Source organism: Scyliorhinus canicula, chromosome 1, assembly GCF_902713615.1.
Source record: "Scyliorhinus canicula chromosome 1, sScyCan1.1, whole genome shotgun sequence".
NCBI classification, from domain to species: Eukaryota; Metazoa; Chordata; class Chondrichthyes; order Carcharhiniformes; family Scyliorhinidae; genus Scyliorhinus; species Scyliorhinus canicula.
In genome coordinates this window covers 129,088,965-129,116,958 of record NC_052146.1, presented here as the reverse complement: position 1 = coordinate 129,116,958, position 27,994 = coordinate 129,088,965, and the positions used below count along the sequence as shown (strand labels likewise).

Sequence of the window (27,994 nt, the reverse complement as noted above, 5' to 3'; positions counted from 1 at the left end):
TATTATTTAATGAATGAGTGCATGTGGTGTTCCAGCAAATGTGTTATCATGATAACATACATTTTATATAGTGCATTTAATGTGGGCAAATTTCCCAAGGAATTTGACAAGTATGACATTGGACATAATTGGATGCAGAGCTGAAGAAGGAGGTATGTAGATATAGAGTTGGCGGGATGGATCGGTTTGAGCAATGAGTTCCTGGAATGCTTGTCAATGGTGGGATTAAGGGAGAGGAGGATGCACAAGAGGTCAGTCAGTGGAACGGTGAGATCATAAGATCAGAAGATCATAAGATCATAAGACATAGGAGCAGAATTAGGCCATTTAGCCCATAGAGTCTGCTCTGCCATTCAATCATTGCTGATATGTTTCTCAGCCCCATTCTCCTGCCTTCTCCGCATAACCCCAGCGGACTCAGGTCTTGTGTCCGACGTTGTCGGGTACTCAGCCCGGCAGGGGCGGAGCATTGGGGAAGGGCCTCAGGTGACATCCTGAGGCCGTCCATATGCAGTACTCCCCTAGTATGCCGTTTTTCAGGGGGCAGCGCATCACAAAAGTGGCGCCACCCCCGATTCCGGCGTAAAAGGGGATTCTCCGGTCGATCGCCAAAAGCTATTCCGGCGTCGGAGATCGGAGAATCCAACCCATTATCTATCACTGTCAGTCAGTGATTTTGGTCTCCAAAGTCTACTATACAAATATTTCCACAGATTCACCACCCTCTGGCTGAAAAAAATCCTCCTCATCTCTGTTTTAAAGGATCGTCCCTTAAGCCTGAGATTGTGCCCTCTCCTAGTTTTTCCTACAAGTGGAAACATCATCTCCTAGTCCACTCTATCCAGGCCCCACAGTATCCTGTAAGTTTCAATAAGATCACCCCTTATCCTTCTAACCTCCAACGAGTACAGACCCAGAGTCCTCAACTGTTCCTCATACAACAACTCTTCATTCCAGGATCATTCTTGTGAACCTCCTCCGGGCCATTTCCAAGGCCAGTACATCCTTCCTTAGATACGGGGCCCAATCTGCTCACAGGGGCTGGTTTAGCACAGGGCTAAAGAGCTGGCTTCGAAAGCAGACCAAGGCAGGCCAGCAGCACGGTTTAATTCCCATACCAGCCTCCCCGAACAGGCACCGAAATTAGCGACTAGGGGCTTTTCACAGTAACTTAATTTGAAGCCTACTTGTGACAATAAGCGATTTTCATTTCATTTTTCATTTCAGTATGCCAAATCGGGTCTGACCAGAGCCTTATGTAGCTTGCGGAATGGGTAGCTTTGGGACTAAGGATGATTTCAGAGATAGGAGCAAGGCTGTGAAGGCTTTAAATACAAGAATAAGAATTTCAAATTGGAAACATTGGAGGATCAGGAGTCAATGCAGAAGGTCACATGGCTGATGATTAACCAGACTTGACTTAGGATAGGAAACAGCAGAAAATTGGATGAGTTGAAGTTTATGGAGAATAGGGAAAGGTAGGCATTGGAGCTCTCCCCTCTTTCCACCCACCTCCCCCACTCATAGGCATTGGGGCTCCCCCCCGCACCCCCTCCCCCCGCAGACATTGGGCTCTCCTCTCTTCCCACCCACCTCTTGCAGGCATTGGGGCTTTCTGCTCTAACGCCCGCCTCACCCCCAACTGACCCCCTCACAGGCATGGCGCTCCCCACATCCCCTAACCATCGCAGGCAAGGGGGCTCTTTCCTCTTCTCTCCCCCCTCACAGGTATTGGGGTTCAACCGTCTACACCACACCACACATAAGGGTACTCTCCCAATGGAGATGGGCAACCCCCCCTGCTAGAGCCCCCTTGGCATGCCCCATTCATGTACCCCCTTGGCATTGTCCCCTTTGTGTGCCCCTTCATTTGTGCATTGGCAGGAGGCACTGCCAGGGTGTCAGAGGGCAATGTCCTGCTTTGTCCCTCAGCACCTGGAGCTTATAGGTACCTCCACACCCCTGGCATGGTTATCACGACTGAATTTCACTTTTGAAAACCAGTAGTGATTCATGCCGGAGTGATCAGCATCAACGGTGCCGAGGTGGAGATGGTTAGCAACTTCAAATTCCTAGGGGTACACATCGGCAAAAATCTGTCCTGGTCCACCCACGTCGACGCTATCACCAAGAAAGCACAACAGCGCCTATACTTCCTCAGGACACGAAGGAAATTTGGCATGTCCACATTAATTCTTACCAATTTTTACAGATGCACCATAGAAAGCATCCTAAGTGACTGCATCACAGCCTGGTATAGCAACTGCTCGGCCCAAGACCGCAAGAAACTTCTGAGAGTCGTGAGTACAGCCCAATCCGTCACATAAACGAGCCTCCCATCCATTGACTTCATCTACAGCTCCCGCTGCCTGGGGAAAGCGAGCAGCATAATCAAAGACCCCTCCCACCCGGCTTACTCACTCTTCCAACTTCTTCCATCGGGCAGGAGATACAGAAGTCTGAGAACACACACGAACAGACTCAAAAACAGCTTCTGCCCCACTGTTACCAGACTCCTAAATGACCCGCTTATGGACTGACCTCATTAACTCTACACCCCTGTGTGCTTCACCCGATGCCGATGTCTAAGTATTGTGTACCTTGTGTTGCCCTATTATGTCTTTTCAACTTAATGATCTGTTGAGCTGCTCACAGAAAAATACTTTTCACTGTACATCGGTACACATGACAATAAACAAAATCCAATCCAGAATCCAATCCAATCTCACACCACCTTGTCTCTCTGCCCTTGCCCTGCAATTGTTTTTCTTCAGGTGCTTTTCCAATCCGCTATTAAAAACCACAATCAAATTAGCCTCCACCACACACTCAGGCAGTGCAATCGAGATCCTAACCATTCGCTATGTAAAATGTTTTTTCCTCAAGTAGCTGTAGGTTCTTTTGCCAACCAAGTTAATTTGGTATTTCCTCATTCTCAACACTCCCACCAATCGGAAGTTTCTCCCGACGTACTCCATCTGGACTCCTTATGATTTTGAAAAGTTTGATCAAATCTCCTCTGAGGCGAACAAGATCATACTTTCCAATCTATTCAGTTGAGGCTGAACCAGGATTTTATCTAGCTGGCTGTTATTGAGAGTCAATGCTGCTGCTTTTGTTCTGGAATCACATGTAAACCTGTTTGGGTAAGGCTGGTCAGTCCCCTTGTTCAAGGACAACCAGATAAATTTCTGCTTTGTGGTCACCGTTACGGATTCTATTTTTTATTCTAGATGTATTTAAATGACTGAATTTAAATTCCCTGACTGTCATGGTGGAATTTTAACATATTTTCCAGATTATTAGAATTGTTCTCTGGATTACAGTTCCAGTAGCATAGTGACTATGCTACCGTTCCAGGTTCCCTCAATTATGTTTTGATTCAGTTATAAGATGTGCTTTGCTTCGCTGATGGATTCAGTGTTTGATTGGTGGGGACTTCTTTTTTTGCAGGGGAGTCAGTGGCATAATGGTATTGTTACTGGACGAGTAATACAGAGACCCAGAGTAATTTTCTGGGAACCCAGGTTTGAATCCTGCCATGGCAGATGGTTAAATTGAAATTAAATAAAAATTTGCAATTAGATGTCTAAAGATGACCAGGAAACCATTGTGGATTGTCGTAAAAATCCATCTGGTTCACTAATGTCCTTTAGGGAAGGAAATCTGCCATCCTTCCCGGGTCTGGCCTACATGTGACTCCAGACCCACAGCAATGTGGTTGACTCTTAAATGCCCAATAAATGGACAATAAATGCTGGCCCAGTCACTGACACCCACATCCCATAAACAAATAAAGAAACTTGGTTTCCTGTGGAGAAAATTTTATTTTTCTTCTATATCTACTGCACATTCCAGCTATTGCTACAATTGTATAGAATCTTTGTCCAAATTTTTTAAAATTGTAAATTTGTACATGGTATCGCTGAATATACCTGACAATATCTATTTCGAAAGGGAGTTTGAAAGTCGGATCTTCAACCGGTTCAGTAGGAGTATTTTAAACAAAGAGATCTAGGCATACAGGTTCATAGCTCCTTAAAGGTGGAGTCGCTGGTGGACAGGGTGGTGAAGAAGGCATTCAGCATGCTAGGTTTTATTGGTCAGAATACTGAATACAGGAGTTGGGATGTCTTGTTGAATTGTACAAGACATTGGTAAGACCACACATGGAATACTGTGTTCAGTTCTGGTCACCTTATTATAGGAAGGATATTATTGAACTAGAAAGAGTGGAGAAGAGATTTACAAGGATGATACCAGGGCTTGATGGTCTGAGTTATAAGGAGAGGCTGGATAGGCTGGGACTTATTCCCCTGGAATGTAGAAGGCTTAAGGGAGATCTTATAGTGGTCTATAAAATAATGAGGAGCGTAGATAAGGTAGATAGTCAACATCGTTTCCCAAAGGTAGGGGAGTCTAGAACTAGAGGGCATAGCTTTAAGGTGAGAGGGGAGAGATACAAAAAAGACCAAAGGGTAATTTATTTTCACACAGAGGGTGGTGAGCATCTGGAACGGGCTACCAAAGGCAGTGGTAGAGGTGGGTACAATTTTTTCCTTTAAAAAAGAGTTAGACAGTTACATGGAAAGGGTGGGTATAGAGGGATTGGGCCAAATGCTGGCAAGTGGGACTAGCTTAGTGATAGAAACTGGGCGGCATGGACAAGCTGGGCTGAAGGGCCTGTTTCCATGCTGGAAACATCTATGACTCTATCTATTTGGTATAAGCATTTTAATTATTAATCCTCAGCGAGTGAAGGAAAAACTCAGTTTCCAGATCGTGGGAGACAAGGCTTGCTGATACTTCCCTCAATTGGTTCCTCACTTACGTACCAATGACTTCTTCTCCCACTCCTCCAGAGTCTACCAGGGTTCTATTTGAGGCTTTCTCCCCCTCACCTACAGGCTGGTCCTTGTTGACACAAGATGATTGGGACTATTCCCAATAATACGAAAAGCCAAGGGGGCAATTAAAAGAGATTTTTAAGAGTATATGAAGAGTTTTGACAAGGGTGAATAAGCAAAGGGATTACAAATTTAAAAATGTTACCAAAAAATTAATAAATAAGGTTAGTAGAGATTTGTTTACAGAGGGAGAAATGACTGCAGCTTTGAAGGGAAAATTGGATACACTTTTAGGAAAGAGAAGATGTAAGGTGATGAGGAGAACATGAGACAGTGGGACTAGTGATGGAGTGCCCTAGCAAAGAGCTGTCACAGATACAAAGGGACAATTGTCTAAATTCTGTGCTACAAAGTATTTAGATCTATGGACTATTGATATAAATTATATTGTATTGTCTCAGATAAGTTACTTCAATGGGGAGCAAAATGTGGTGGGATGTAAAACTGGTGGTAAATCCAACCCTGACAGGATTCCTGTCAGGCTGGTTTGGTTGAAATCATACCCTCACCAGTTGGGGTTTTCAGTTTGTGCTAACTCTAGTCTTTGATTTTCCTACGATTTACTTTAAGGAACAAGATTGCCAAGAGCTAGTAATTGGACTGGCAGAAAATGTAGTCAAAGGCTGGAGTCTTCCATTGGGGAGTCTACGTTCAGTGGTGGACTTGGAAATGGGAGTGATTTTCACTGGTATTCAGGTTGCACTGCTTTGCTCATTATATATGCACCTGCAAGGAGTTCACCAATTCCCGCGGCAGGGGCAAGCTGGATGTAGCTGAGCCTGCCGTTATGTCATAGGCAGCTGCACAGCCAACACTTTTCCTTCCACCTTTGCTCAGCTATTCCTCCACACTTCCTCCCTTCCTTAGTCAACCTCCACAAAAGTTGCACTGCCACCACCTCTAAACCCTTGGTCTAAACCCTTGGCTGGCATCTTGACACTCCCTAAAGAAGACAATTCAGCAGCAACTCACAGTTAATCATGGAAAAGGTCAAGCTCGCCAGGTGCATGCCCATTTATGTGCGCTCATAAAAGTGAACTCTGAAGTTTCTCATTGGTGGGGAATTTAATTTGGAGGGAGAATTTAATTCCAGGGAGTTAGCCTTTTAACAAGCATGCAAAAATGCTAATCCACACAGAAAGAGTTTCCCAACATTGGTCATTGGCAAACTGCCTTAAACCCCCCTTTAAAGTCTGGGAACTTAATTCCTAACATTCATCCCACCGCTGGGAACTGATTTTTGGCCTCATGCCAAATTAAGTTACCCCACCCGCTACACTTCCCACCGTTGGTAGGATCCGAAGATTTGCCCAATACATCTTGTTTGTATCCTTGACACTGTTAACCAGGTGCTCTGCTTAAATAAGCTAGGGCCATTAAAATGTGTGCCTTTGGGAGAGGGCAAAACAGTTATCGATAAGAACTGGGGTAGCTAAAAGTTATCCTTTTCCTATAGATTCTTAAGTTGGACTTTAAGTAGATTCTTTACAAAATTGCGACAAATATGAATGGTTTCATTTGACTTCATACTCCGTTCTTGAGGGGGTAAGGGTCCTTCTTGTTTGTTCCTGTTTATTCCCTTATTTTGCCTTTCTTTTATTTTTGCTGTTACCTTTTTTGATCCATGGATGATTTATGCTCTTGAGTCTTTCAGGCAACCTGTATCTTTAATTCAAGCAGAAGGAAACATTGGCCTGTGCCTTTAATTCAAGCAGACGCCTGTGCTGATTTAGACTGGTGATTGCAGACTGGCCAATATCAGTGATGACGCAGTTGGATTTACTTGGTTGATGGCTGATGAATTGGCTCAAAAGGATGTTCTCTGCCTTGTAACAAGTGGTGATCGAATCTGATCCCATTGGAATGTTTTCAGAGTCACGAGGTTCCAGTTTGGTTTCAGTTTTGATTCTGCAGGGCCTGAATGAAGAGATCTAACTAACTCTCTCCAAAAATATCGAACTAATCCTCTCCAGAAGGCCCATGGCATGTTTTGCGGGGTGTGTTTCTTGGTGGCTGCCGTGCCGAGAAACACCCAGCTATCCACTTTGCCGTTTTTCTGCCTTGGAGAGATTCTCCCCGCCAAGGCTGCACTTAGAGAGATTTCCTGCTGGTGAGTTTCCTCACAGATTGGGTGCCATTTTGAAAGGCTGCCCAAATTTCCCCTCCCCACATTTCAGCCCCTCCCCCATTACTCTTTGACCATCCCACCTCACCCTCCCCAACCTTAGGGAGGCCCGCGGGAACACCCACCTCATCTCCCATCTACCTGGCAAGGCCCCCTCCGGGCCTGACCCCTGGCAGTGCCAACCTGGCACCGGTCTGGGGTTGCACTACCAAAGTGCCAGGCTGGCAGTTCCAGGGTGCCCGGGGGAGTGCCAGGGTGCCACCCTTTCCTGTCCCTGACCGCCCGGGGGTCCCACTGGATTGGGAGACACCCCCAGGTGTCATTACAACTGGTTCTCGTTTGTGTGGACCAGTACTAAATGATGTGCTGGCGGGTTCTCCCAGTTACAGCCAGTTAGTCCTGGGCGGCAGGTAAATCCAGCATCTGGGTATTTAAATGTGGTGTATGGCTCATTTAAAAGTTCAGATCTGGATCTTGCCCACACCGGGTGGCGCGCGTTGAGTGACTCATGATCGGCCCAGCGCACGGCACAGAGCCCAATTTGGGGCTCGTGCACAGTCCACCCGTTGCACCTGGATCCATGTCAGGCACAACGGGGTTGCTGAATTGCACCTACAGGAACAGAATCAGCCTCACGAGATGAGAGACACATCTAGAACAGTGCCTAATGTGGTGCAGTTGGGAGATGAAAACCTGTTAGAGAGCATTATAAAATTCTCTTCACTTCTCTTCGCACGTCAAATTGACATTTTGCAGAAAATGATTGCGCACGGAGGGCTTTTCCCTAAAAGTGCTCAACCCCTAGCTTATTAAATACTGTTTTGAATCCTCTCCATCCAGCACATTGATCCCCAGTTTGAAAAGATCTGTAACCCTGCTGAGTTTAGTATTGAATTTAGTAGAAATATGCTATTTTGCATACAGGGCAATGCTTGGTTTCAAATTGCTTCAATGATGGCCATCTTGCCATCTGTACTGCAAATCCTCATGCTTATCATTTAACAAAAAGAAAAAAAGCCTAATTATGTACTTACATCTCAAAGGAGAAATAATCCCTCCCCTGCAACTTAAAAACATGTTTTATGATAGGAATATATCCTTTCGAAATAACCTTCGTTGTATGATGCTTGTTCGCTGAAAGAAATTGTTTTCCCAGAAAAGAATTTGGTACAATGTAAGGTTGTGCCTTTAAGAGGAATATATTGTGTTCATTCTGGATGAGAGTCAGGGGTGAAACCATTATCTCAGAAAGATCAAAGCCATGCAGATAACAATATTCTGTGGGTATTTCATATTTTTCTTCACAAGGTAGATTTGTGGATGTGATTGTTGATAGAAGCATATGAAAACAAAATGTTGGAGAACAGCAAAGAGCCGTGTAGTTAAAATGACACTGAAGGGTGTGACAAGGCTTGGCTGTTTTGCTACATTTTAAAAATAGCAGGGAGAATAAAGAATGTTAAAATAGAGCAAGTTTAAAGTAAAGTAATTTTTATTGTCACAAGTAGGCTTACATTAACACTGCAATTAAGTTACTGTGAAAAGCCCCTCGTCGCCACATTCCGGCACCTGTTTGGGTATAGAGAGGGAAAATTCAGAATGTCCAAGTTACCTAAAGGCACTTCTTTCGGGACTTCATAGAATTTACAGTGCAGAAGGAGGCCATTCAGCCCATCAAGTCTGCACCGGCTCTTGGAAAGAGCACCCGACCCTATCCCCATAACCCAGTAACCCCACCCAACACTAAGGGACATTTTGGACACTAAGGGCAATTTATCATGGCCAATCCACCTAACCTGCACATCTTTGTGACTGTGGGAGGAAACCGGAGCACCCGGAGGAAACCCACGCACACACACGGGGAGGATGTGCAGACTCCACACAGACAGTGACCCAAGCCGGAATTGAACCTAGGACCCTGGAGCTGTGAAGCGATTGTGCTATCCACAATGCTACCGTGCTGCCCAGTTATCCTCACAAGAAACACTAATGTAATTCAAGCAAGCATCGACAAATAGGTGTGATTCTGTTCAAAATGATTGTGGTGTTTTTCACATTGGGAGGGTGGGATGGGGGACGGGGGTTGCATTTGCTCACCTGCTGCTGGTGGAATGGTTGGTTGTGAGCCTCCTGCCTTTAGGGTGCCCTGCAGTGATATATGCTGCAGACGGTATTAAAGTGCTGAGAATGGGCCCTACGGGAAAGGAAATCCTGTCCTTGAGAGCTGATTAACGGCTGCTGCTGGGAGTCCCCGAAAGAATGTCGATGGATACCGGACTGACAGCTAGGTCCAAGGTTTTTGGAGGGATCAGGGAATCTAGGGAGATGAGGGGATATCTGCAGGCTGGGATGGAGGTACAACAGGAAGGGGTGGTGGTGCCCGGAAGGGTACAGGACACTCCTGAAAAGAGACACTCCCTCCCCATTCCTTCCTGCATTTTAGTCAAAGGCCATGAATGCACGTGCTGGCTTCCTTTACTCCACCTTCCTCGCCTATGCAATATGGTGACAGAGGTGAGATGAGTCCTTTAACTGGCATCAATTGGCATGCTGGCTGATGTCTTACCCACCCACTGTATTTTTAAAAATAAATTTAGAGTACCCAATTAATTTTTTTCCAATTAAGGGGCAATTTAGTGTGTTCAATCCACCTAGCCTGCACATCTTTGGGTTGTGGGGGGCAAAACCCATGCAAACACAGGGGGAATGTGCAAACTCCACACAGACAGTGACCCAGAGCCGGGATCGAATCTGGGACCTCGGCGCCGTGAGGCAGCAGGGCTAAGCCACTGCGCCACCGTGCTGCCCTCTCCACCCACTTTATTGAGGGGACAGCTCAGAGGTAGGTGGGTAAACAGTGGGCTAGACACCCATTCTCTTCTAAATCGTTTTTAAAATTATTGTCACAAGTACTCTTACATTAATACTACAATGAAGTTACAGTGAAAATCCCTGAGTCACCACATTCCGGCGCCTGTTCGGGTACATAGAGGGGGAATTCAGAATGTCCACTTCACCTATCAGTACGTCTTTTGGGACTTGTGGGAGGAAACCGAGGCTCCAGGAGGAAACCCACGCAGACACAGGGCGAAGGTGCAGACGCCGCACAGACAGTGGCCCAAGTGGGAATCGAACCTGGGACACTGGCGCTGTGAAGCAACAGTGCTAACCACTGTGCTTTAATGTGTCACCCAGAGGTAAATGCACCTGCATGAACTGTAAAGCTCCCCTGCCACCTCATTAACTTTAGCATGACCAAAGGCAATATGCTATACTTTTGCTAATTATTTCTTCATTGCTGTTAATTGCTGAAGTCTTCTGTCCTCTGTTCTTTTTCATTCAGAAAATGCTATCTTTTACTTCACATTTACAGCTGTTCTTAAGTTTTACATAAAAGCTGTTTTAAAATGTTTAATTGCATTGGCTATAGAACATAGAACATAGAACAGTACAGCACAGAACAGGCCCTTCGGCCCTCAATGTTGTGCCGAGCAATGATCACCCTACTTAAACCCACGTAACCCGTATCCCAACAATCCCCCCATTAACCTTACACTACGGGCAATTTAGCATGGCCAATCCACCTAACCCGCACATCTTTGGACTGTGGGAGGAAACCGGAGCACCCGGAGGAAACCCACGCACACACAGGGAGGACGTGCAGACTCCACACAGACAGTGACCCAGCCGGGAATCAAACCTGGGACCCTGGAGCTGTGAAGCATTGATGCTAACCACCATGCTACCGTGAGGCCCATGGCTTTGTTGCAATCAGCAGGCTGAATTCTGCACTGACACCCTGACATAAATATCCCTCCTGTCTTAGTGTCATCATGAGGAAAGGACACGTTCATCAGAATGCAATGGCATTCGACTTATCCACTGATAATGACCCATTCCTAGGAATCCCGGGCAGACTGAACAAAACAATTAGATTCAGTAGCCAACTCAAAATTCCTTAAAATCAGTCTTTTTCCCTTTATTACTGGTCTCATTGGTCAAGTAATGTTGGCTTAAACCTGCTGCTGTACAGGCTGCTGGGAAGTAGGAAAGATACCTTTCTCCAATTTGTTCTCCTCTGTATCGTGGAGACCAGGTTCTTTGCAACTGGGGGTATCGAGTCTGTGTGGCGCCACATGTTTATCGACCATGGAACTTCCATGAAGTAATTGTTGTCTGTATTTTTCACCTCGTTAGTAAACAGCCATTTTGGTTAATTTGTCTCAATGATGTCAGGTCGCCTGGTTTTCATTGTAATTCTGCTTAATTTCTTTCAGTTTGAGGCCTGTGATGGTGCTCCACAATGAAGGGGTTAATTTCCAATTACATTCTGTCGGGAATGAGGACGAAGCTTGGAAAAACTATCTGGAAAATCCATTAACTGCAGCAACAAAGGCCATGATGAGCATCAATGGTGATGATGAAAGTGTAGCTGCTTTGAGTTTCCTCTATGACTATTATAAGGTATTTGTTTTGATTGAAAGGTATGTGATCAAAGGGACAAACATATTTTCAGTTAATTTCGTAACAAAAACTCAATTCGAAGGTCCTTTTGCTTTTCGTACGGTGTCAAAATGACATCAGACTCACATGCTGCAAATTTTAATCCCTTCCTTTTTTTTCTGTGATACTGTACTATGGGTGAGATTTTCTGGTTGCACTCGCCCTGAGAGCAGGAATTCCCACCTTAGGTGAATGAACCTTTAAATAGTCCATCAAATTTTCCATCCTGCCCACGATGGTTCTTGCGATGAGTGGCACCGAAAAATTTACCCCATATGTATCTCTGTAATTCCACCACTGCACATCCTAAAAGGCTAGGCAGTCCAAATGATGAACATTAACACCAATAGCATCGTAATTACCTAAAGGCATGTGGATACTCAGCTGTTGATACATTCAAGGCAGAGATCTATAGGTTTTCGGATACTAAGGGAATCAGGGATAGTGGGATAGTACAGGAAAGTGGATTTTTAGATAGAAGATCAGTCATGGTCTTTATTGGATGGCAGAGCGGGGTCAAAGGGCTGAATGGACTATTCCTGCTCCTATTTATTCTGTTCATCTATGTTCAAACTGTTCCTTGACCTTGGCAAGAAGCATGGCCTCCAAAAACCAGTTCCATTAATATTTATCTGCATATCACATTGCACTAGGATTTTAACTTAATTTCTCTTATCAACATTTCAATTCTCCAGTTAATAAAAACCTTACCAGAAATCAACTTTTTTTGTACTGCTCATGTCATTGTTCTATGCAACTCATCATTAATCACATTAATACTCTGACCATCCATCCAATGTCCTTTCGTTTTTTTCCTGGTGGTATTTTTGGTAGGATAAATTCAAGAAACATTTTTTTTTTTAAATTTAGAGTACCCAATTATTTTTTCCAATTAAGGGGCAATTTAGGGTGGCCAATCCACCTATCCTGCACATCTTTTGGGTGGTGGGGGCAAAACGCAAACACGGGGAGAATGTGCAAACTCCACACAGACAGTGACCCAGGGCTGGGATTTGAACCCGGGTCCTCAGCGCCGCAGGCAACAATGCTAACCACTGAGCCACCGTGCTGCCCAAAATTCAAGAAACATGTAGGAAGCCACGTAAGTAGTCCATTACCTCATTCTCAAAGTCAGATAAGATCCAGGTTACTCAGTTCACATGAACTGATATGAACAAGTGGGTGGTTGAACTTTCATAAGTATGTGTTAGTACAATTACTCTCAGCAGTTCACACTGATTCCTGCTGACTGATAACTTTTTGTCAATCTCAACAGTTTCCTGTGTGGTTTTTTTTACGGGATGTTGCTTCTTTTATAGGTCCCAAGGCAGGAAAGATTTCTTCTGCCTGGAAAAGTACCTCGCCAGTGTGAACCGAATTTAGTCAAGAGGTATGAGATATCTTCAGATCTTAATGGTTATTTCTCATACTGATTGGCCAAGTCTCATTTTGCTCAGTTAAAAACAGCAGAAAACACTGGGCTGAATTACCATGTGGACAACCGTTTCTTTCCTATTTTATCCCAAGTGGCCTTTATCTGTAGAGCCAGGGCATGCCCAAGAAATTAGCCCCCTGTCTCAGAGCCCCCCCCCCCCCCCCCCCCCCCCCCCCCCCCCACCCTCTCCCCAACCCAGTATTCCCAGCCGGAGACCCAGATTATGTTAGCATTTACCTAAAAGGCTGCGGTGGGAAATTATTTCCTCGAGACAGCCCAGTGGCTGTCACACTATGGTGTTACCCACACACCCTGCTGGTCAGGAGAAGGAAGAGGCATGAGGGGGAGGACGGGGGGAGGGATATCCAATCTCAGCAATGGTGGGACCAAGTGCGGGGGGTGGTCCAGGCAAGTTTTGTGGGGCATGCAGGAAACCCCTGTTCCTCCAGCTCCACAAAAGTAGTTTTGGATTCAACTTTGTCTCTTTCCCATTTTGTTGTAAAATGACAGTCAAGGTACTCAATATTCCACCTTAAAGAAAGGGAAAAAAACCTCAAATAAACTCTGCCTCCCCTAGATTCTCTTTCACTGTTTTGGCCTCATAGGAAAGTTACAGCAGCTTCTCCACTTCAGGCCATTGTTAAAGTGCTGGCATCACTCTGCTTATTTAAGGATGGACCTTTTAATAAGAGCATGGGGAGTCCACACTGAGTAAAATAAGAAACAAAGTTTTATTTACACAAACGATCCATACACCCCCAGTAGATCCCTACCCGGTTCCTTTCTGGTTGGTGCCTTACTGGTCGACCGTATGTACATGGGTTAATTGAGATACCCTGTCCATAGTGGGGGAGCTCGTACTCCGCCAGGAATGCCAGAAGCATTCCCACCCCTTAGGTTCCATGCAGGATATTACAGACATCCATTAGCTTCCGCCAGGTGCTTTATACACCTGTTGTAAAGAGTCACATTAAAATCAGGAAATGAAAAATGAAAATCGCTTATTGTCACGAGTAGGTTTCAAATGAAGTTACTGTGAAAAGCCCCTAGTCGCCACATTCCGGCGCCTGTTCAGGGAGGCGGGGGGAGTCGCCAAGGCATTTTAACTGTCCACTTGCCTGATATCCACCAGACAGATTGGGCTCACGCTGAAGGAATCCTATGAACAAGCTCCTCACTCACTGACCAACCTACTCTCTCACAGGAAGTTGGCTGGGTTTCACTGACTCACTCACTGACGTGAGCATTTGGAGTTGAAAGCCACTCAAAAGCTGAATGATCAATTAAAATAAGGCTTATTTGACTCAGTGCCTTTTCACATATGCATTTTATCTACAGGAGTAACCCTGGAATTGGATTTGAATTTGATGACATGACATCTCTGGATAACTCTGTTCAAACTATGAAACTTTTGTCCGAAGATATCACCATGTCAACAGACTACCCTGATCCAACTAGACGATCCCACCGGCTCCATTCAGACTCTATCTTTACAAAATCTCAGCCACAATTGGATATTCCCACGGACCTATATGACTGCAGTTTAACTGATTCATTTGATAATATTTTAATGACACAACCACCACAAAGATGGGCGCCTGAGAACAGTTTCAAAGACACATTCAAGGACATTTCACCTGAGGTAGGTTTAGTTTTCATAGTAATACAAATATTTGTTAAAGTGATTGTTTATGAAAAAGAGCTAGCTTATAACATTTTTGCGAGATTAAGAGCCAAATAATTAAAATTGGTGTAGGCTTAAATTGTTTGTGTACCGATGGGTTGTGCAACAAAGCAGTTACACAGCGGGTTCAGGCATGCTTTCCTACTCTTGGCATAGTCCTGATCTTGATGTGGTCACTGTGGGAGATACAATAGTGGAGGACTTCAACCTTCCCAGTACTCAACCATCGCCCCAACCCCTTGCGCTATGGTTGGCTAGGCTAGAGCTTTGCAATGAGTCATCAGATTGTGCTTGAAACAATATGAAGAAAAATATATTAAGGAAAAAATAGCTACAAAGAGAGAATTCAAATAAATTGTCTGAGTTGAGGCATTAACTGACAAAACGGTAGTGTAACTGGAATGGATGAACTGTTCCAGTGGTTCTGCGGTGGAGGAGGGGCGAGTGAGAGACAGATGTGGAAGGTAGCAGAGCAGGATTGAATAAAAAATGGACAAAGGTTCTGGAGTTTCGCTTGATAATATTTGGGGGTCAATGAGGTATGTATGCCGAGCGAATGTCTGTCCAAACTCATCTTGTGAAATAACAGCCAATGGTAATGATTTTGTCCTGGCTACAGAGCTGACAGAAAGTGACAAATCTAAATTATTTAACTCTGTTAAAGCTGAAGATGACTTGATTCAAAAAAGGAGCAGGAAGTTTGAAAGTTTATTTACTCAGCCACCAAGATGTAATTTTGAAGAATCGGTGCACACTTTAGTTTTTCAATTTGAACATATCAGTAGGAAAATCTTCTACCAAGTTAAATAAGAAATGAAAGCTGAAGTTGCAAAGTGAAGTTATTTTCTCTATCAATGGTAGCCAGTTTATTCGGCTGTATTCAATTGCTGCACCACCTCAGTATTTAAGTTTCATGGTGAGAAAAGCTCTCTTAAACGTATTTGTCTTTAGATGTCTTCATAATGTAAATCTTAATAGAGTTAAAATCTCTTGGGCGCCAACATGCAAACCTGTTGCTCACTCGACTCCTAACAAAGACTGATTCCACCGTGTGATTAAATCAGGGCCAGCAAAGTACAGCTAGCTGTAATCTCAGTCCTTACATCAGTAGAACACGCACTGTTGCACAAAGGTGTCATTTTACTATTTCCCATGCCAACAACCCTCAAGCTATTTGGATGAGATTGCCATTTGGTGCCGGATAGAGTTTAATAAGGGACAGTCCAAACCATGGGCCCTGAATGCTAGATGAAGACCACTCACACTCATTTAATGCAAAACATTTTTAGGCCTATATTTTATTAGTCTGAATTGAGTTTGGACCCAGGGCTTAGATATGAAAGACCAAGGTTCAATCTTTGGGCTACCCTGTAGCCATACAGGTTCTGCGACAGAACTGGATAGGAGAACAAAGTCAAATACCTACGGGCAGCATGGTGGCACAGTTGTTAGCATTGCTGCCTACAGTGCCAGGGTCCCAGGTTCAATTCCGGCCTTAGGTGATCATGTGGAGTTTACACATTCTCATCATGTCTGAATGGGTTTCTTCCAGGTGCTCCAGTTTCCTCTCACAGTTCAAAGATGTGCAAGCTAGGTGGATTGGCCCTGCTAAATTACCCCTTAGTGTCCAAAAGATTAGATACGGCTACGGGGATAGTGGGAACATGAGCAGAGGTAGGGCGCACTTTTGGAGTGTTGGTGCAGACTCAGTGGGCCAAATAGCTTCCTTCGGCATTGTAGGGATTCTATGAGAACTTTGATATATTAGATGTCCCATCAATGTTAACCATGACAGTATAAGGGAACTGGACTTTCAAAACTAAGGAGAGCGTGGATTGAAGAGGTTAACTGAGGGAGAGCAGCGGGCAGCATAGTGGCATAGTGGTTTGCACTGCTGTCTCTCGCCGCCAAGATCCCAGGTTCAATGCCCAGCTCTGGGTCACTGTCCGTGTGGAGTTTGCACATTCTCCCCGTGTTTGCATGGGTTTCACTCCCACAACCCAAAGATGTGCAGGCTTGGTGGATTGGCCATGCTAAATTGCCCCTTAATTGGAAAAAATGAATTGGGCGCTCTAAATTTAAAAAAAAACTTAGGGAGAGCAAAATATTGTAAGACTTAAACAATTGCATAACCAGTTGCTAACGGCATAAATTGAAATTTTAAATCCTTGATTTTAATCATTCGAAATCCGAGAAGAAACTCATGCAGCTCAAAGGGCCTGCAAAGTAAAAGGCAATAAATGGCAATAAATGTTCTCGCACATTACAGGTACTTTAAAATATATTTTCTTCCTAGTTTTTGTGTCTCTTTTATCATTTTTGCCTCTGAAAGCATCAACTCATTTACAGGGTTCTGTTTCATGGGCACTCTCTATATGTTATTCTCAGCAGTTGTGTTGGTCAAGTACTCATCCAAGTGCTTTTTAATGGTTGTGAGGTTTCCAGCTTCCAATACCTTCCCAGGCAGTGCATTCCAGATTTCCACCCCCCTCGGAGTGAAATTTATTTTTCTCAAATTCTCTCAGAATTTCCTCATGGGCCGCGTGGGCGGACTCCGGGGTCCTGGGGGGGGGGGGGGGGGGGGGGGGGTGGCGTGGGGTGATCTGGCCCCGGGGGGTGCCACCACGGTGGCCTGGCCCCCGATCGGGCCCCATCGATCTGCGGACGGGCCTGTGCCGTGGGGGCACTCTTTTCCTACACCTCGGCCGTGTCAGTCTCCATGATGACCGACGCGTTGGTGAACCCTCCCCCCTGCGCATGCGAGGGGATGACGTCAGAAGCCGCTGACGCTCCTGCGCATGCGCAGACTCTCGCCGGCCGGCGGAGTCCCTTCGGCCCCAGCTGGCGTGGCGCCAAAGGCCTTCCACGCCAGGCGGCGGGGCGCAAACCACTCTGGCACTGGCCTAGCCCCTGAAGGTGCGGAGGATTCCGCACCTTTGGGGTGGGCCAACGCCGGTGTGGTTCACGCCACTCCATCCCGCCGGGACCCCCGCGCCGCCGGGTACGGGAGAATCCCGCCCCATAGTTTTCAACTTTCTCAGTCTCCTATGTGGGACCTTGTCAAAGACTTTGCTAAAATCCATATAAATTACATCAACTGCACTTCCTTCATCTACACACTCGGTCACTTTATCAGAAACACTTTATCAAATTTGTTAGGCATGACTTCGCTCTGACAAAGTCATGCTGACTATCCCTAATCAACCCATGCCTTTCCAAGTGGAAATTAATTCTCTCCTTCAGAATCTGGGCGACGCGGTAGCACAGTGGTTAGCACTGTTGCTTTGCAGCGCCTGGGTCCCAGGTTCGACTCTCGCTTTCTGAGTCCGCGTGGGTTTCCTCCAGGTGCTCCGGTTTTCTCCCACAAATCCCAAAAGATGTGCTGTTAGGTAATTTGGACATTCTGAATTCTCCCTCCGTGTATCCGAACAGGTGCCGGAATGTGGCGACTAGGGGCTTTTCACAGTAACTTCATTGCAGTGTTAATGTAAGCCTAATTGTGACACTAATAAAGATTATTAGATTATTATTATTAGATTAGATTATTGTCTTCAATAGTTTCCCTCCCTAGTTTCACCGGTCTGTAACTCCCTGCTTTATGTCTACCATCTTTCTTGAAAAATGGAACAACAATAGCTGTTCTCCAGTCCTCTGCCCCACGCCCCCCACCCCCTGTGGCCAGAGAGGAATTATAAAACTCCGTCAGAGCCTGTGTAATTTCCAGCCTAACCTCCCACAGCAGCCTGGGATGCGATTCATCCAGGCCTGGGGATTTGTCTATTTTTAAGCCCGTCAAAGCCTCCAATACCTATTCACTTCCTATATTAAACTGTTCAAGGTGCTCACAGTTCCACTTCCTGAAATCTGTGTGAAGACCTCTGAGAAGTATTTATTTAACAGTCATTTATTTTGCAATGCCCTGCAGATTCACACACAGTATACCCCCTGGTCTCCATATAATAACCATATAAATTACATTAAAATTATACAGATATGTAAACGATATAATAACCAAATCAAACACTTTCCTCTTCCAACATAATACTCCCAACAAAGATTACTGAATCCTGACCTGGGGACAGAACCCTAGGCAACTTCCTTTTTTCCTTAACCCAGTGGATTTGAGGCCTGAGACCAGTGGTAACATTTGGAATGTTTGCCCCTGGATCAGCTAATTCAACACATCATAGATTTAATCTGGGACTTTGACTTTGTCACTTTTTTGGTTCAGTTACTAGTTTTTACTAGATCAGTAAGTAAAATCTACCTTGAAGCATTTATAGTATGTTTTATGGGTAAACATGGAGCCAAGCTCAGTAATTACAATGCTCCAAAATGTAATTCTCAATTAAGACAGCTATAACTTAAATCACTATTCTTACTTGCTTTAAGCAACAAGGCTTTCTGAATGAGTGAGGTTACTGGCCATGGCCAAAGTTTTAAGAGAAAATGAATAGGCGTTGGGAAGATGACAAAAGAGCACTATGGATTTGTTTGTTCAAACGCAATGCACATGGATAGACCTGGCTATATGAAAAGGAAAGCACAAAGTAGACAGTGGAAATTTTGGAGGCAGTAATGCAAATGTAACAAATGTAATAACCTTTTCCATTTCTTTAAATAGGCCTTTCTTAATGACTTGATAAGACCATCCCGTGATGAGGAAAACGCTACAAGTAGTAAACCAAGGTAGGTATATTCCCTCTCAGTTTGCGCTATTAGAATCATGGAACTAGAGAATCCCTACAGTGCAGAAGGAGGCCATTCAGCCCATTAAATCTACACTGAACCTCTGAAAGTGCACCCTCCCTAGGCCCACTCCCCCACCGTTATCCCCATAGCCCCACCTAACCAACACACTTTTGGACACTAAGGGACAATTTAGCATGGTCAATCCACCTAACCTGCACTTATTTAGACTGTAAACCCATGTGGACACGGGTGAAAGTGCAAATCCACACAAACAGTGACCTAAGACTGGAATTGAACCCGGGTCCCTGATGCCATGAGGCAGCAGTGCTAATCACTGTGCCACCATGCCGCCTGTATTAGGTAAAATAGTTTTAAAGAAACAGCCCTTTCTGGGACTATGGCGACTTTAATTACTTTAGTAGAAAATGAATAGAATTTGTAAAATCATTAGAGAAACTTACAGCACAGAAGGAGGCCATTCAAACCCTCATATCAATGCTGGAACAAACATTTAAATTGTCAGAAAACTACCTGTGTCAGATGTCTGATACAGGCTGCCAGCAGGCACAACACCCTCAAGGGAGGGTACATTTGGAGCAACCACCCCAAAGATGTTCAAAAAGTGGCAATATTGTTTTCAGATTTGCTTTTCTTCATTTTCAAGGGTGGATTTTGAATGTTTGCTGGAAGCACCTAAATCAGTCAATCAGAAACCAGGGGAGGAATCGATGGGTTACCTCAACAAGGGACAGTTTTACCCCATCACACTGAGAGCCGTGGAAGGTGACAAGTGTCAACAATTACCGTCAACCAAAGTCCGAGTAAGATATTTTGAATTCTGCATTTTGGCTTCATTAACCTAGATTTTGTTTGGCACTGCTAGCTAAATTTGCTGTTTGGCTGACATGTTTTCACACCTACTGGATGCGCCCCCAAATGTGTCCTCTTGGGATGGAGCCTCACCTGCTTGATTGCACATCAGTATTTTCCTCAGTGTTTTCCATCCATTAATGCCAGGAGCATATCAATGTTTAAATGCATCTGGCAACTTTCTGAGCTGCAAGAATGTATGGATTAGACGGATTATCCATATCAGAGGTATGGGGCAGGATTCTCCGTTGCCCGACGCCAAAATCATGTTCGCCGATCGGGCGGAGGATGGGGGTCTGGCGTCGCTTTGACGCCGGTCAGCCATGCTCCACCCACCTCTGAAATAGCATCTTGGTAACGCACGTCATGCACAGTCGCAATGCTGTTGGTGCCTCATCAGCCGGCCCACTCGTGATGCTCCGCCCCCCCCCCCCCAGTGTGCCGATTTCCCGACGGAGCAGGATCCGTGTGCTCACATAAATCGAGAATCTGGTGTGGTGGCTGCGGACTGAGTCACGAGCCGCCACACTCGGCCGGGATCCTTGCCGCTGGCCGGGGGGGAGGGGGGGTTCTCCTGCGACAGTTGGGGGGACTGGTGGGAGGTGGCCAGGCGTTTGCCAGGGGATGGGCATGAGGGGTCGAGGATGGTGGGTTGGGTCTGCACATGACTGCCGCCATGTTGTATGGCATGACCGCTCCAGGTCATCAGCCATGCGCGTGCGCAGCCCATACCGAGCCATTCTCTGGCCTTTTCCGGCACGGGAGGTGGGAGTTTCGGTCGGCGCCGGTGCTAGCCTCTCACCAGTACCAAAATCGTAGAGGGGTTCGCGCCAACTTTTTTATTGTAATCCTCCCGCGGATTCTCCGTTCAAGGCAACACTAGGCCGCAGAAACGGAGCATCCAGCCCATGGTTTTCCTGGGGAAGGAAATGTTTACCAAGGATTTTCTATTTGCCGGCAAATGCACAATGTTATCTTGCAGATCTTGGCCATTTCACATTATTATGTCACTGTTACACAACATCCGAACAACAAAAGGGTTTTACCAAACAATTATGAAGGTGAAGCCCTCTAATAAAGCAAAATTTAAGCTCATGTACATATTCATTTTGAAGTTCCTGTAATTTCTAATGTAAGGCAGAGAGTTCAGGTATATTAACACTTTGAATGAATTATTTTACTGAAGTGAAAAAGAGTCATAACCTATTTAAAAGATAAGTGTGATGTGTCAGCCCACACAGGCCAACAGTTACATTTCTTAGCAGTTCTTCCACTTGTTCTGTGAGCACATAAATGTGAAAAAGAGCTTTTTCTAAGCCAACAAATATGATGGGAACCCAGCTTGTAAATCTGGTCTTGTTTGCAGAGACGTCTATGAAGAACGTCATTCATGTCTTATCACGATTTGAACAATCTCCAGAATCACAATGTCAAACGATCTTTGAGGTGTTATTTTTGGAAGGTTTTTTTGAATGCTAAAAATATTTCCATCTGGAGTCAAGAAACTAACAGATTTCTTATTGGTGCTTGTTGTTTAAAATCTCCTGAAACAAGTTTATCAATTGTGCTGTTGTCTTGGATACAATGGCGGGCATTTATTACTTAGGTAACAGCATCTTAGGTTATTCTAAACTATTACCATAAACTTCATCGAATCGATAGAATCCCTATAGCAAAGGACGCCATTCAGACAAACAAGTGTGCACCCACCCTCCGAAAGAGCACTATATCTAGGTCTACTCCCCGCCCTATCCCCGTAACCTTAAGCATTAACTATGGCCAATCCCGGGTTCGAATCCCGGCCCTGGGTCACTGTCCGTGAGGAGTTTGCACATTCTCCCCGTGTCTGCGTGGGTTTCACCCCCACAACCCAAAAAAGATGTGCAGGATAGGTGGATTGGCCATGCTAAATTGCCCCTTAATTGGAAAAAATTGGGCACTCTAAATTTAAGAAAAAAAAAAAAAAAAACAAACTATGGCCAATCCACCTAACCATGTCTTTTTTGCCTGTGGGAGGAAACCTACTCAGACACAGGAAGAAAGTGCAAACTTCACACAGTCACCCAAGGCTGGAAGGGAATCCGGGTCCCTGGCGCTGTGAGGCAGCAGTGCTAACCACTGTACCACCGTGCCGACCCCATGCCATAATTTTGGATTAAAATTGGAGTCACAGATCCATCGAAGTTTACAGCACATAAAGAGGCCCTTCTGTCCATCATGTACCTATCTATTCTAATCCCATTTTCCAGCATTTGGTCTGTGACCTTATAGGCTAAGCCGTTTCCAGTGCTCAACTAAATTCTTCTTCAATGCTGTGAGGGCTCCATCCTCTGCCAGCCATTCAGGCAGTGAGTTCCAGATTCCCACCACCGTCTGGCTAACATGTTTTTTCCTCAAATCAGTTCTAAATCTCCCATCCCTTATCTTAAATCTATGCCCCGTGGTTATTGAACTCTGTAGTAAGGGGAAAAATGTCTTCCTATCTACCCTATCTATGTTCCTCACTTTGTACACTTGAAACTGGTCCCCCCTCAGCCTTCTCTGCTCTTAGGAAAACAACCTCAGCCTAACCAGCCCAGGCAACATCGAGGTGAATCTCCTCTGCACCATCTCTAGTGCAGTCACATCCTTCCTATAATGTAGTGATGGGCAGGAGCCTTTATCGGAAATCTGGCTTAATTTGTTTTCTTCAGATCTGTTGGAGATCTGCAAAGTATGAACAGAGAATGGTGGCCACATCAAATGGTTCAGTCCATTTTTTGTGCATAGAATAAACGATGATTGGGGTGGACCCCTTTGAAGAAGGATCCACATCCAATTAGGCCACTCTTCTCACAGATAGATTTCATAGAATTTACAGTACAGAAGGAGGCCATTCGGCCCATCGAGTCTGCACCAGCTCCTGAAAAGAGCACCGTACCCAAGGTTAACACCCTATCCCTATAACCCAGTTAACACCTCCACCCTATCCCCATAACCCCACCCAACACTAAGGGCAATTTTGGACACTAAGGGCAATTTATCATGGCCAATCCACCTAACCTGCACATCTTTGGACTGTGGGAGGAAACCGGAGCACCCGGAGGAAACCCACGCACACACGGGGAGGATGTGCAGACTCCACACAGACAGTGACCCAAGCTGGAATTGAACCTGGGACCCTGGAGCTGTGAAGCGATTGTGCTAACCACAATGCTACCGTGCTGCCCTCATCTTGTGCATGTGGATTAAATTCAGCAAAGCATGTTGAAAGGTGGCATGTTTAAACTGTAAAGCCTCCAAAGGCTAAGCTGTAGTTTATATTGTACAATATACAGCCAGCTGCTCGGCACCCAATGTTATCAGAAGCTATTTCCATTAGTTGACCCTGAGAATGCAATGACACAAAAACTATCCAAAGTCAATAGTGAGCGGTCATCGGTGATTATTCCATTTCTCTCTAACATGGAAAGTCTGAGTTCATGCTTCTTCTGATTTGAAGAATGCCAAGGACATCACTTGAAATTGGCTTCATGCCGTCACCAGGGCACCAACCCCATTGTTTTTCTGTCTAAGCAACCTGAAAACTGGAGTTAGCCCAGGAAATTCACGATTGCCACTGATTTCAGTGTAGCTAGAATTATGACAAATCAACTTATCATTACTTTGGCGAGGCCTGATGTGGAGATGCCGGCGTTGGACTGGGGTGAGCACAGGAAGAAGTCTTATAACACCAGATTAAAGTCCAACAGGTTTGTTTCAAATCACTAGCTTTCGGAGCGCAGCTCCTTCCTCAGGTGAATGAAGAGGTATGTTCCAGAAACATATATATAGACAAAATCAAAGATGCAAGAAAATGCTTTGAATGCGAGCATTTGCAGGTAATTAAGTCTTTACAGATTCACAGAGGGGGGTAATCCCAGGTTAAAGAGGTGTGAATTGTCTCAAACCAGGATAGTTGGTAGGATTTTGCAAGGCCAGGCCAGATGGTGGGAGGGGCTGGGGGTGGGGCGGGGGTGAATGTAATGCAACCTGAATCCAAGGTCCCGGTTGAGGCCGTACTCAACTTGGCTATAAGGTTCTGTTTGGCGATTCTGCGTTGTCGCACGTCCTGAAGGCCGCCTTGGAGAACGCTTACCCGGAGATCAGAGGCTGAATGCCCTTGACTGCTGCAGTGTTCCCCGACTGGAAGGGAACATTCCTGCCTGGCGATTGTCGTGCAATGTCCGTCCATCCGTTGTCGCAGCGTCTGCATGGTCAAGGCGAGACCGCTATGGCATCTGCACAGAACAAAGGCAGAGTACAGTTTTGGGTTAGCAGTTTTCAGGTGCTGATTGACTTGAAGGCTATACCTATACTCACACATGAACTGCTCTGACTTTGGTTGAGACAGTGCTTGTGGGGCTGCCAGGAGAATTCTCCTGTTCTTTAAGCTTTACCTAACAGTGCTCTCAGTTCCTTGCCATTGACTTGTTTCTTACCCCCTATCGTCACCGCACCCTTCTTGATATGCATGTGAACAAATGTTAACAAGTATACACTTGTAAACAGAACACTGGCACTGAAGGGGTCTTAACGAAGCTCACATTTCAGTTCAGCTCTAGAATGTGCTCGAACAAATGTAAATTTTCAATACGTGCCACAGATTTTCTCTGGAAGCTGTTGGTTTATGCCTCATTAATTCATTTTTACAACACCCATAGGGTGAAATCTTCATCAACATCTACAATTTTTAATGAAGAAGTTAAAATGTAAAATGCTCGAAATAGACCACTGGATATTTCCAGCACAAAGGAAAGGCAGCACAAACCCTTTATCCAACAGCTGATGTCTTCATTTAAAATTTATGGCATTTACAATTTTGTTTTAATTTTCTGTTTTATAACTTTTTTTGGAGAATGGACTCAAAGACAAGTAACAAAACAAAATCTGCTTATTTCCCCATTTTGAGGAAACCTTTGGAAGCCTAAACCTGGAGTTAAACACAAAATGGTTGCACCGGGATGGCACCCACGTCGGCCCTTCAGTGCTAACTCCACCAGAATGTCTGAGCTGAGCAAAAGCACAACTCATGAGTATGGGATAAGTTGGCACAAGTTGATACCAGCCATGCACTTAGAAATCTCTAGCACCTTCCCCTGATCCCTTTGCTCTTTGAGTAAGAGGCAGTCAATCTGCTTCCTTTTCAGAAAATTGCTCCATCTTTGGAGGAGCCATTGCAGTCTCCCACCACTGAGAAACACACATACATAGAACATAGAAGCAGGAAGAGGCCATTCGGCCCTTCGAACCTGCTCCACCATTCTTTACGATCATGGCTGATCATGGAGTCCAATACCTTGACCCTGCCTTCCCCCTATATCCCTTGATCCCTTTAGCTCCAAGCGCTATATCCAATTCCTTCTTGGAATAATTACACAATGTTTTTGCGTCAATGACATTTTGTGGGATCAAATTCCACAGATTCACAACTTTCTGGGTGAAGAACTTTCTCCTCACCTCAATCCTTTTATTTTAAATCTTTTTATTGGCATTTTCAAAATTTATAAACAGGTATGTACATTGTTAGCTGTGTTTGTTTACTGTATTAGACAGAAAGGTTTCTCTTGTCCGTCCCTTAATTTCCCCTATTTACATTCTGCCGCCCTCTGGCTTGGCGTGTGGTCCCAGATCTATTGGTGTTTCCAGCTCTCCCCACCCCCCATCTGTCTTCCCCCACAACTGGTAGTTCCAGTCCGTTGAGGAACTGTTTCATCCCCGCGTCCCCATCGGAGAGCTCATAGGTGTACAGTCCTTGGTAGAAGATCTCGAATGCCTGATTGACCTCTTTTGGTTCTGCTACCAGTCTGCCTCTGTCGTTCTTTACCGGCGCTATATCCCTCATGGCTGCCTGCTTCCTCAGCTGGTGAGCCAGTAGGGGGCCAGTCTTGTCCCCATGTTCATGGAAGATCCCCCGTGTCTGGCGGAGTTGGTGCACTGTTTTCCTGGCGGATTGCGGGTTAAAGTCCATTTACAGATTTTTCCTCTCCGCCAGCAGCTCTACGGTTGGGGCCTGGGAGTACTTTCTGTCGACCTCCAGAATGGAGTCGATGAGCTGTAGCCCGGCCACCCTCTCTTCCCTATGTCTGCACATCTTGTAGGCTATGATCTCTCCTCTAATCACGGCCTTCAGTGAGACCTCCCCATTCTGGTTGTTACCAATGTAATCGCCTATGGCCTGCAATGTTTTCTGACAGAAGGCCTTGTTGGCCAGGAGGTCCATGTCCAGCCGCCATCCGTCTCCAACCTCACATCCATATAATGTGGAGGGTGGTTGGAGATTACGATTACGGAATATTCAGCTCCTATAATTCCTGGAAGCACCGATTTCCCCACTGCAAATAAGTCCATGTGGTTTTACACCCTGTGCACCTGCGAAAAGAACGAGAACTCCTTTTCTCCCGGGTGCAGGAACCTCCATGGGTCTGCTGCCCCCATCTGCTCCACGAATATTCCCTACTCCCTAGCCATGCCTGTCTTTCTTTACGTTCCACGTTTAATTGATCTGTCAGTGGGTCCTGTACGCAGTTAAAGTCGCCCCCCCCCCCCCATAATCAGTGTGTGTCGATGTCGGGGATTCCCACTATGCTCTTTTTAATAAATTCTGTGTCATCTCAATTGGGACCGCACACATTCACCCGCACCACCGGTGCCCCTTCCAGGACACCACTGACCATGATGTCTCCCTGGGACCATAACCGTCTTGGTCTCCGTAAACCTCGTCCTCTTGCTGATCAGCATGGCTACTCCCCTGGACCTCATCCCGTAGCATGAATGGTACGTCTGTCCTACCCAGCCTTCCATACCAGCAGTCGATCCTTCTCCCTCAGGTGTGTGTCTCCTGTAGGTAAATGATGTCGGCCTTCAGGCTTCCTAGGTGGGCGAAAACTCTAGATCATTTCACCGGGCTGTTAAGTCCCCTTACATTCCAGGTGACTATCCTGGTGGGGGGTTTCTGACACCCCCGGTTCTGCAAGATCATACGTACCTGGTGGACGAGCCCCTGCACTCCGGGGTTTTCCTTTGTGAGGAGGCCGTCCAAAATGGCCACGGTCGCTGCTCTCACCATGAGGTTGGGCCCCTGCACTCCGGGGTTTCCCTATGCCCAGGGGTCACCCAACATGGCCGCCAACTATGTGTATACCACGTGGAGTGGATGCGCCCCTGCAGTCCGGGGAATCCCTTTGCACAGGGGCCCTCCAGAGTAGCTGCTTGCAGCGCCATCTTGGTTCCTCGACCTGCTCCATGCTTTCCGAGGCCTGTGTCTGTCTCGTTGCCTCGCCTTATCTGTCTACCTCAATCCTACATAGTTTACCCCTTATCCACAAACTCCATGACAAACTTCAGCATCTAGATCTTTCTGCCTAAACGAGTGCAGAGCAAGATAGCAGCACTGTGAGCTGGCTGCAAACAACTTTCCCTGGTCATCACATTTCAGTATTTATAGCTCCTTCTGCAGGATGCCCATAATAGAGATTGTGGAAAATCTGTCCAGTAGGTTAGATTTAATGGGATGTGTACAATTAAAGATAAATGGCTACTGTCAGGGCGATTGGGCGCTTTCCTTGTTGTCAGGCACTCAGTACCTGATTGAGGAACCTGACATTGGGAAGGAAGAGTCACCCCCCTGCTTTTGCTGATGACTCCCTTATAAAATCATAGCCTCATAGAATTTACAGTGCAGAAGGAGGCCATTCAGCCCATTGAGTCTGCACCGGCCCTTGGAAAGAGCATCCTACTTAAGCCCCATGCCTCCACCC

The 27,994-nt window shown here is 45.6% G+C and overlaps 1 protein-coding gene and 1 long non-coding RNA gene across 5 annotated transcripts in view; one reads left to right on the top strand and one right to left on the bottom strand.

Moving 5' to 3' along the window:
• The window catches only part of LOC119967372 (grainyhead-like protein 3 homolog), a 109,199-nt gene that overhangs the window by 32,770 nt on the left and 48,435 nt on the right, over nt 1-27,994 (top strand). For 3 of the 4 annotated variants that reach the window (XM_038799857.1, XM_038799846.1, XM_038799865.1), the window contains exons 2-6: nt 11,310-11,496; nt 12,855-12,925; nt 14,309-14,612; nt 19,279-19,343; nt 20,011-20,167. In XM_038799857.1, the coding sequence (XP_038655785.1) occupies nt 11,310-11,496; nt 12,855-12,925; nt 14,309-14,612; nt 19,279-19,343; nt 20,011-20,167 (784 nt within the window). Of the gene's footprint in view, nt 1-2,281; nt 2,301-11,309; nt 11,497-12,854; nt 12,926-14,308; nt 14,613-19,278; nt 19,344-20,010; nt 20,168-27,994 lie in introns of those variants that run through there. The other variant, XM_038799874.1, reaches the window with a different exon arrangement.
• Nucleotides 24,432-27,994, bottom strand: part of LOC119967385 — a 44,998-nt gene continuing 41,435 nt past the window's right edge. The window contains exon 3 of the long non-coding RNA XR_005460974.1: nt 24,432-24,475. This is a non-coding gene — a long non-coding RNA (uncharacterized LOC119967385). The remainder of the gene's footprint in view (nt 24,476-27,994) is intronic.